The sequence below is a fragment of the Alligator sinensis genome, unplaced genomic scaffold (assembly GCF_000455745.1).
Source record: "Alligator sinensis unplaced genomic scaffold, ASM45574v1 scaffold73_1, whole genome shotgun sequence".
Taxonomy (NCBI): Eukaryota; Metazoa; Chordata; order Crocodylia; family Alligatoridae; genus Alligator; species Alligator sinensis.
Genome location: NW_005841838.1, coordinates 1,338,880 through 1,348,833, shown reverse-complemented (window position 1 = coordinate 1,348,833; position 9,954 = coordinate 1,338,880). Strand labels below are relative to the sequence as shown.

General features: G+C 43.2%; 1 protein-coding gene across 6 annotated transcripts in view; it reads right to left on the bottom strand.

Moving 5' to 3' along the window:
• Window positions 1-9,954, bottom strand: part of LOC112550176 (transmembrane protein 104-like) — a 92,043-nt gene that overhangs the window by 77,638 nt on the left and 4,451 nt on the right. For 2 of the 6 annotated variants that reach the window (XM_025203190.1, XM_025203213.1), the window contains exons 2-5: window positions 7,316-7,437; window positions 3,863-3,950; window positions 2,594-2,674; window positions 146-263 (exon numbers count right to left, since the gene is read on the bottom strand). In XM_025203190.1, coding sequence (XP_025058975.1) covers window positions 146-263; window positions 2,594-2,674; window positions 3,863-3,950; window positions 7,316-7,437 — 409 coding nt within the window. Of the gene's footprint in view, window positions 1-145; window positions 264-2,593; window positions 2,675-3,862; window positions 3,951-7,315; window positions 7,438-8,612; window positions 8,752-9,954 lie in introns of all 6 variants that reach the window. The other 4 variants (XM_025203197.1, XM_025203201.1, XM_025203202.1 and 1 more) reach the window with 4 other exon arrangements.

Genomic DNA, 9,954 nt, shown 5'->3' with positions numbered 1-9,954 from the left:
GTCCTGAAGAAACCATTAACAAACTAGGCTGCCACATTCTTATCCTGATCCATTCTAAGATGAACAAGGAGCAAAACAACATTAAGTTTCTCAGAGGACCAGTTCCAAAGTAAAATGGAATGAAAAAGAACTCCAAGAACCCTACCTGTATTGAAGTACATCTTTGTCAAATCAGTCAGGGAGAGCAGCTCATTTATATCAAACACACTTGGTTTAGGATCGTCTGGCAGGTAACAGCAGCAGAGGCACTTTGATAACAATTCCTTCAAGAGAAACATGAGAATATAACTGTTTTCTGATCATATGTACTGTATGTAGCACACTGGCAGAGTTGGTGTCGTATTCATCTTCGATCCACTACAGCTTACTATTTTAAGAGATGCTTTTTCATCTTGAATTGTAGAAGCTTGGACAGCTCAAGTGGTAGGACATTCTGTAGTGTTGAGGCTCTAAGTCCCAATCTGGCTGGAGGCTCCCACAGATCAGGAAGGGAACTATTGAATGTTCACTAAATAATAGCCCATAATGTGTGTGTCATCACCGGTAATGGTCATTCTTGTAGGTATAAACTGAATTCACAGCATTTTTGACTGCCTGCAGAATGATTTTTGCTGCCGTGGTTCCCCAGACACAACCGTTTCCTGTTACCACACTACTCTGCACTAAGCCAGAAAGATTTCAAGGGAGTTCCTAAGATGATTGTTTAGGGATACAGACAGTTAGCTGACTTGTTGAAATGTATGTGAAGGGACATCTCTGCAGGTTTCTATTTTGTGGGATCTGAGATGTTATGGGCTTCACAGAGCCCATGTGCTGGCTCCAACATGTCCCAGCAAAAAGGCCTTCTGTGAAATTTCTATGCACAGTTAATCTATGTAGGACAATGGAGTGCTTTTACCTTGAAAAGATTACTGACTTGGCACTCTCCCACCCAGCTGCAGCAGCTGTTTGATCAATCTGCAGACAGTCTGCTTCCAGATGCTGTGCAGCTGAGGCATCTTCACTGTGGCTAGAGACAACAGACTACTACAATTAAATGGGATTCACATTGCAGCAGAGAAGGTGGCTTGATGGTACAATCCTAAATCATTACTTAAGGGACCACTCTGTACTTCATATTTCCCATTCAGGGACCTCTGCAGTGAAACCCTCACTTTGCCTTATTACTAGCCAAAGAGCTTCACCTTAAATGGCAATATTAATATACACTATTTTTCACATGCACATGATGATCAGGGATCTGGGTTTTCAGTTCACCATGGAAAAAATGCAGATTTTCTCCTTTAAAGGGGGAAATTGTGGGAAACAGAAGGTTCCCCCTTGCAGGCCGGCAGAGTTCCAGCCTGCAAGGGGCTGCTTGGGGCTCAGGGGAGGGGAAGGAGTGTGATCAGGGATGCTGCATGCATGTGCGCATACACATAAGGACATGGCAGCCAGACAGTGTGGAGAGCAGCTCCCACAGCTCCCTGCAGGTAATTCTATGGGGTGGGCAGGGGAGGGCAGATTGAGGCCCCCACATTGAAGGTGGGAGCGAGGCTTGGATGATGCACGAATGCATGGCTGTAGGGCCCAGGTGGAGAGCAAGAGAGTGCCACAGGCAGCTTGTCCAGGGAGCTCTGATTTTCTATGATAAAAAACCAAAATCAAATGCCAAAATATATAGGTATTTAGAATTAATTTTATTATGATGATTGAGGCACTGGTAGGCTTCAAAACTGCTTTAAAATTGTTAATATATCAATAAAACATTGTATTCAATTGATACTGATATGTATAGTGGCTTTTCATGTTAATCATGGAAAAACATGCATGTGAAATCAGAGAATTTTGGATTTTATGAGAGAATTTGAAATTTTTTAAATGGAGAAAGCCAGGATCCCTGGTTATGATAAAATACCATGCCCGCATTGTAAATACTATGGATCACAAAAAGTCATTCAAGGTAGAATCACTAATTCCCTATAAAAAAAAATATCTAAGATGAAAATTATTTAATTAAATCCTGGATAACTATGGATTTCATGCAATTAAATTAACTAATTCACTCTCAAAGATCCAATCAACAGGTAAAAGCAAAAAACTCTGTTCAAAGCACACTGAAGTTAATGGGATTCTTTGCATAGAATTGAATGGACTTTAGATCAAGCTGATAATGTACATACATTCAAGATAATTCAGCATCACCAGTTAGATGTTTTTCAAAACACCACTGACCTTATCTATATCTGGGATGACATCTGTTGCAATGTTTGCATATGAGCTCACCTAACTTAAACTGACCCTCCTGCAGCTGAATTGGAATTCAAAGACTGAAATATACACAAAAATGGTGCAGGCTCACCATGTCCTTTATCAGTGGGCAACATAGTACCAGTTTTTGGTCTTGGTAGACAACAAAACTGTTCTTTTACCGGGTAGGAAACAGCAGTGAGAGGGGCTCTGAAGGGAATGTTACAGAGTGCTTCCTGCTAAAAGGATGGGAGCCTGCTGAAATGGTTGTTATAACAAAGAGATTCCTCAGTGCTGTAATAAAGGATAATGCATGCAGTGCCATAATCTACCCAAAATGAAATTCTCAGTGAAGGAAGCTTACTGAGTAAAAAGTCTTCTGGTGTGTAGGCTCTTCTCTTCTCTTCTCAGGCACAAGGATATTTTCTTTCAATTTAATTTCATTCTAAAATGAAGGGTAAATTCTGATCAGTGGCATTTTGCAGAGGCAGTAGATATATATCAGGTAAGAGCCAAATCCTCAGCTGGTATAAATCTGTGTAGCTCTGTAATGTTCACTTTACTGCAACTTTACTGGCACATTCTGCCAAAGCTAGTGCTCAGTTCAACCCTTACTCAAGTCCTACCTCTTGTCACCTACACAAGCAAGTAGCTAGCTATGAGAGGCATGGCCATATGCAATTTACATATTATACATAAATCTCATGTGTGTTGGTGGGAGGGCCTATCCGTCAAAATGTGGGGACCATCACATTTCACTGTGATTGTGGTTACATGCATCACAATGGAACCTAGAACCCCCAGCTGAGAGTAGTGTCCACTGTGGTAGCCACAGGACAGCACACATGTAGTAACAATTCCTGCCCAGAAGAGTGTATGATTTAAATAGATAAGACGGGCCAAGAGAAAAAATTTTATTGCAGTTGTACAGGTGGGGGAACTGAGGCAAAGTGATTAAGTGACTTACCTGAAGTCATACAGTCTGTGAAAGAGCCCAAAAAATCTTGAATTGAATCTTAAATTATTAACCACTCCCCTTTTATGACTCCCTCTTAGGTACAGCTGGTCAAAAAAAATGCGCAAAATTTAGATAAGTTTGGACTGAAATTAAAATAAGGGGGGGAAAAAAAAAATAACATTTGCAATAGAACCTGAAATTCAGCAATTTTGGACACTGGGGGGTTCTTTCAAATGGATACGAGAGCCACTCTAAGGCACTGCCACGTCTCGTATATCAGCATCCCAGGGCTTAAAAATGGCAGCAGGGGCACTTGAACTAAAGCTCATTTGACGAGCTTTAGTTCAAGCACCCCTGCCACCATTTTTAAGTGTGGGGATGCTGATATACAAGACACAGGAGGCTGCTGGAATGCGGCAATTGCCACGCTCCAAGAGTCGACTGAGTCTGCTCAGACGCTCAGCGGAGTGGCCTTGGTGCCCGTGTATACTAAAACAAGGAAACAAAATCAAGAGTCAAAAAACAAGGCCTAAAAACATGTCTTGCAGAAAGTTGGAGGCTGCTGGTTTGAACACTATTGCTGCCCTCGGGTGCACATTGAGAGAGAGGGCGGTGGGGCACTAATTTAACCTGAGGAATAATACATGAAAGACAGTATGGAACCAAGGGTCCTACCTCTTTGTAGCTGTCACTTTTCCTGTTCCAAACTACTCGTGCATTGGCAGAGGCCATTACTTCAATTAGGAAGGTCACAGTAATGTAGCTGGGGAAGAAATGTGATAGGCATCAATTCTGGAATATTGAGTATTTAGTTCACCTACAACAACAGACTGCAAAAAGCTCTAACAATCTATATGTTCACTCATCTTTAACAGAGATGTGTCAATTAAAGCTTAAATCTTTTTCTAAATTCATTTTACTTTGAACCAGAAATCCAGGTTAATTCTTGGCAAGATTAAGGACCCGATGTTTCCTTACTCGCACCATTTTAATTCTATTGCCTTCAATTAAATGAATCCTGAATGTAATCCAAAAGTAAATGAATGGGGAAATATGACCATGGGTTACTTCTGATAGACTTAAAACTTTTAAGGGGTTTGGCTTTGTTTGATAATGAGATTTCAGCAATATCCGATTTGTCCTTTTGTTGTTATGTCCCTGATCTAGAGGCAAATCCACAAGGGCAGACTTGAATCCGAACCTGCCTCCATCTTCCCAGGTGGGAATCAGACTTGAGGTTTTGGTTTTAGTTTGTGTTTAATCCAAGTGGGTATTTGAAACCAAGACTGTGTTTATCCATGGGGAAAGAACTCTTCAGAATGCCGGTGGAACAAAGAATTGTGTCCAATAGAGTTCACAAGGCATATTTCCCTGTTGAGCAGCATGTTTTGTCCCTATTTGCAGAAACACACAAATATGACTCTGATTTGCCGCACTGTGCAAGCTGCTTTGCAAACAAAGGCAGAGCACCCCTGCTTCCTAAAGAGTTTGCAGTTGAAATGGTTGAGTCAAGTAATAGAAAAGTCTACAAAACAAGTCATCAGAGCCCAGGCTTGACTCCAGGTCTCCCAAGTCCCATTCCAGTGCCTTATCCACAGGACACCTCATCCCATTCACATCTTTCAGCTTTCTCTCATTAAAAGTTTGCAGTTATAAACTGATCACAGAGTCCTGGTCCTCTATACCCATTACACAGGCTGTACTAGGGGGACTGTAATAGAGATGGGACAATCCTTTGTGGAGAGCCAGACTAATACACACTATGGCTGTATGAAGCTCTGTCTCCCTCAAGCAGCAGCAGCAAGGACAGAAAAAGATTAAATGTCAAGTGCTATTCTGCTCTTGTACCCCGAGTATGACAGCAGACCTGGAATGACACTAAGGAATGGGCACTTTGTAAATTCCATCCACAACGTAAAACACACTTTACAGCAGTGGTCCTCAGCCTTCTTAGTCTCCAGGCACCCTTCACTAAACTCTTAATTTTTACTCAATTTTTATCTACAGATAATTATATAGCAAGTCTGTGGCACGAAACAAAGACAGACCACAACAGGCCAGAATGTGTTTAACACTATGGATTCCTATTTGAAATCTCTGGGTTTATCTCATCTTGTGAGTCATGTTTGCACACCTAATAGTGCCAACATTCAGGGCTGCCTGAAGGTGCCATGCAAAGGACATCAAAACACTCCAGGGTGCCATGACATCCCAGTTGAGAATAACTGAGCTAGGGAAATTTCAAGTTGTGTAGTGTTTGCTGTCTGTAAGGTTCTCTCACACGCATGCCTCTAGATGGCAGTATGATTTAAGGAATATTTTTTTTATGTTGTAGGTACCAGGTGTGTAGGAGAACGGGACATTTTTACAAGCTCCCAATCCAGATTTCTGGATCTCAGATGTCAAATGCCTATTTACATCTCTTTTCATCTAAAGGAAGAAAGAGAGCAATTTTACCTGCAAGATACAGCACACAAAGAGATGCTTAGGGTTGCTTATTATGCTCATGTTAAGGAAAACAAAAAACAAAAAACACTCAAAGCCAACAAGGGTCTTAATGTAATAATTAAAAGTCTGGAAGCCTGGACAAAACATTGGGACAATGGCCAAAGTATGGCCTTCCTTTTAGCTTTGATGTGGTTCAACAGAGCTCCCTGCACCCCAGTTAAAAAAAAAGGTCTGTACCACAGAACTTTTTCTCCCCACCCTATTACAATGCCATATTACAACAGGTCCATTGCAAAGATTCGGTCACTAGAAGAATGAAGGTCCAGTGGCCCAGTCCATGGGCAGATTCATGGTGAAGGGGTGCAGTCACACCCCCGCTTTGTCTTTGTAGCACATGCACAAATGAACCTCTCTATCTCCTGCCAAACCCGCTGCTTTAGTGTAGCTCTGCAACCCAAGGGGTGAACACCACAGATCACCCCACACCAAACTTAGCAAAGGGAAGGGCGGGAGTCATGCCAAAGCAGTGGTTCCAGCAGCATCTGCACTAGCAAGCCAGTGAGCTCATAAAGCTCATTGCACATGTACTGCACAGCCAAAAGGGGGTGACCCATCCCAACTCAAGTTTCATTTCTAAGCTCTGCCACACATACATCTTTTCTGACCTTGTGCAGTCACTTGAGCCAAGATCCTCAGAGGCATTTAAACATCAAATTCCCATTGACACCATACCTTCAAAGATATGCCCCTTCATCCTCTCTGGACCCGTTTTTCACTGCAAAATGAGGCTATACAGAACATCTCTGCCTCACAGGGGTATTGTGAGAGTACAGGCATTAAAAAACTGCAAAATGCTCAGAACAATTGAGAGCTCATTGCAATGAAGTTGCAAGATCTGTTCTATGTCTGTCATATATCTGCAGCCCAACAGGACCCTGCCAGATGATGATAGTAGTGAGTAGTCACGCCCTTGCCCATCCTGAAGGGAGAGCCATACTGCTTCACCAGGTGACCAGACAGAGCCATACTTTTTCCAATGACAGTTATCAGTCCATATTAGTCCAGGGTGCCAGATTAGGGCCTTATTCCTTGTACAACAGACCAGCTTCTGCCTCCTCAAGCATGTGCACAGGCAAGAATTTTCATCTTGAAAGTGTTTTTAATTCCCTTCCCTGGAGTAATTTTTAAATTGGACGAGTGAATGCTTTTAGTGCCACGTGATCAGAATCCTTTCAAAACAACCCCACAGTGAGCCAACATGTTCTGCAAAGGCACTTAAATAGGCTTTTGGGAATGTAAAATCAACAACCCAGGCACATCAGCACCTGATTTGAAGGTGCCAGCACTTGTATGCATGTGCAAACGGGTGCACTCACTGTGTTGTGCATTGCTCATCTGTACTGAGGCCATGAAAAAAATAAATCAGTAAAGAAAAATTATTTTACGCTTCTTTGACAAGCAATAATCTGCAATCCCAGTAAAGGTCTTGCCACATTACACTGTATGCTGTACAGAAGAATGACAATCATGCCAGCCTCAAAAACTCATAATCTAAGAAAGGTATCAGATCACTTACAGAATGCTTTGTATACATCTTATCAGCCCAGGGCTCAATATTATGGGAGGTATCTGCACTCTAAAATAAGGACAGACTTTAGAAAGTGTTTCCATATACTGTACCTCATCACCATGGCTAATGCCAAGATAACACTGCTGGTCAGCCAGCCTGCATCAGCAAAGGCTTTTGGCAGGGCTAAGATTCCAAGTCCAAACATTGCATTGAACAAGTACATCATGCCCACCTAGAGCAAGAGAGACATGAATGAAAACAAAGAAAGCACATGTGGGCCAAAGCAGGAGGCAAGAACGTGATTGTAAGGCACCCAAATACTAGAGTGAATTATCCCCAGCATGAAATAGTCCACACTGGGGACTGGAATCTCTAAAGTCCCTCATGTGGTTTGGCTCAGGGATCCCCCCATCCTCTGTGAAGCTTGACCATCTGGGCCAGGGACAGACATTCAAAAAGCCTGAGCCTGAATTGATTCAATCTTTGCAGGTTAGTCTAACCTGCAAAGTTGAACCTGTTTGCAACTGCACAGATATTCCCTCTGGACTGAGGAAATTCAGGCACATGCAGGCACACAAACTTAAGCCAGTTTGTGTGTAGAGTCTATCCCTAGACCTAAAGCCATGAATCATGGGGTTTCACAGGGAACCCGTATCTCTTCAGAGTTCGCCTGTACCATCCTCCTTTGCCACTGCATCCATGACAGCATGCTAGAGGTTCTCCACTACCCTCAACCCAGTCCTTTCTGCTGAAAGGGTATCTTGGAGCAGGAAGGAAAAATGACTGAGATGATGCTAACAGGATTATTATTTACTTGCTCATTCCATACAAGTCCATAGTTCTAGTCTTCATTTCCTGAGAGGTATGGCTTCTGAGGCAGGCTGGAAAGAATATTACTACATGGCTAAAGTGCCTCCTTTTCCATACCAATAAGAAAAGATTGCACAATTCACCCTTCACATGGAACCATGACAAGGCCCGCACTACTTGTTTCCTGCGTAAGCTCTGAAAGTGGAACTTCATTAGTCATAGGCCTCTATGCAAGCTGTATTTTATCTCTAAAGTATGGTTCTCTAATTGACCTCTACCAACCCCCTTTCTAGTTAGCAAATGATCCACAAGAAGTGGCTTAAAAGAAGTGTTGATTCAGTGTTAGAAAGAGACCTTGAAAAGTCTAGTCACACAGGAATGACTTGTAGCTTCATGATTTTAATTTCCAGCTGAATCCCTTGGCAGATTGAGCAGAAAAGTAAACTGCTTGGATCATCCACTGTTCTCCCTCATCTGAGAACATGCTCCAGAAATGTCACGTGCCATGTCACATTGTGCTGTTTTTCACTCCCAGATCTCACTCCTCTATTCCCCCATGCCCAGACAAAGTTCAGAATAATTGATATGTGAGCTCACTATTTCCATAGCCACTATTCCTCTGAAAAGCATGGCCCCGAAAAATGACTGCAGGTCTTTATCTCAGTGATGCTGTAGGTATCACACTGACTTAATTCAGAAGACCAGTCTTCAAAACTCCAGCTGGGATGTTATGCTTCTTACATCACCAGAAAGGGGGATAAAAAGCAGATGCAGTTTGCAAAATTAAGCACTGAGGAACAGCCAAACCCAAAGTAACTTTGCGATTATATGTCCCTATCTACTATGTAGGTTCTCTCAAGAGACTCAAATCAGAAGATTTTAAACAGCTAAATTAGACACGTGCCACTGCAGAGGAGTCTGCTGGACTTCTCAGCTTTCCTCTATGTACTTTTCTGGATACCAAGGCCAGAAGGCGCTATTTTGACCATTTAATTTGATCTCATGCATAGCAGAGCCATAGTTTCAACCAAGGACACACCTTTGCTCTGCTGCCTGTACACAGGCTTCACTTCCCACCTGGCCTCTCTCCTTTCCTGTGAAGTATGCTGTTTCCTGGCACTAACAGTGCTGCCCGCAAGACCTTGTGGTTGTAGTCTTAGAATATAGGACTGGAAGGGGCCTCCCTGGGCAATCAAGTCCAGTCTCCCGCATCTGCCAGAAATATTTAACCCTAGAAATTCCCCAAATCACCACTTCAAACCCTCACAACTACAGGAAACAATCTCTGAAACACATAATAACATGCCACAGATAAAAAGCAGGGAAGGCAAGGGGACTGCCCATGTCCTGCCATTGTGATAACAGTCAGTAGTTAGTTACTATAGGCTCCAGAGATCCTAGAAGAACCATGCTTCACACTAGAGCAGGCTTGTCCAACATACCAGTTCCTCCAGTCTGACTGGCGAACAGGTACAAGGCTCTGGTGACCCTGCAGGAGATGGAAGGAGAGGAGGAAACCTCTGGGCAGGAACCAACGCCACATTCTCCGCACTCCGAACAGGTCAAGAGATCCAAGCAGACCCAGAGGAGGCGGCGTCGAGTGATCGTCATAGGCGATTCCATCCTGAGAGGTACGGAAGGACCCATCTGTCGCCAGGACCCCTCAACACGAGAGGTCTACTGCCTGCCCGGAGCAAAGATTCGGGATGTAACAGGAATAATCCAGGCCAGGATTAAGCCCACCGATTACTACCCCATGGTCCTAGTCCATGTGGATACTAATGATGCGGCCAGGAGAAGACCCGGTCATCTGATGACGGACTACCATGCTCTGGGAAGCATGCTGAGGGAGTTCAGTGCACAGGTGGTATTCTCTTCTGTCCTACCAGTGAGCGGAGGCGGAAGACGGCACGAGAACTGCATTAGAGAGACCAATTGG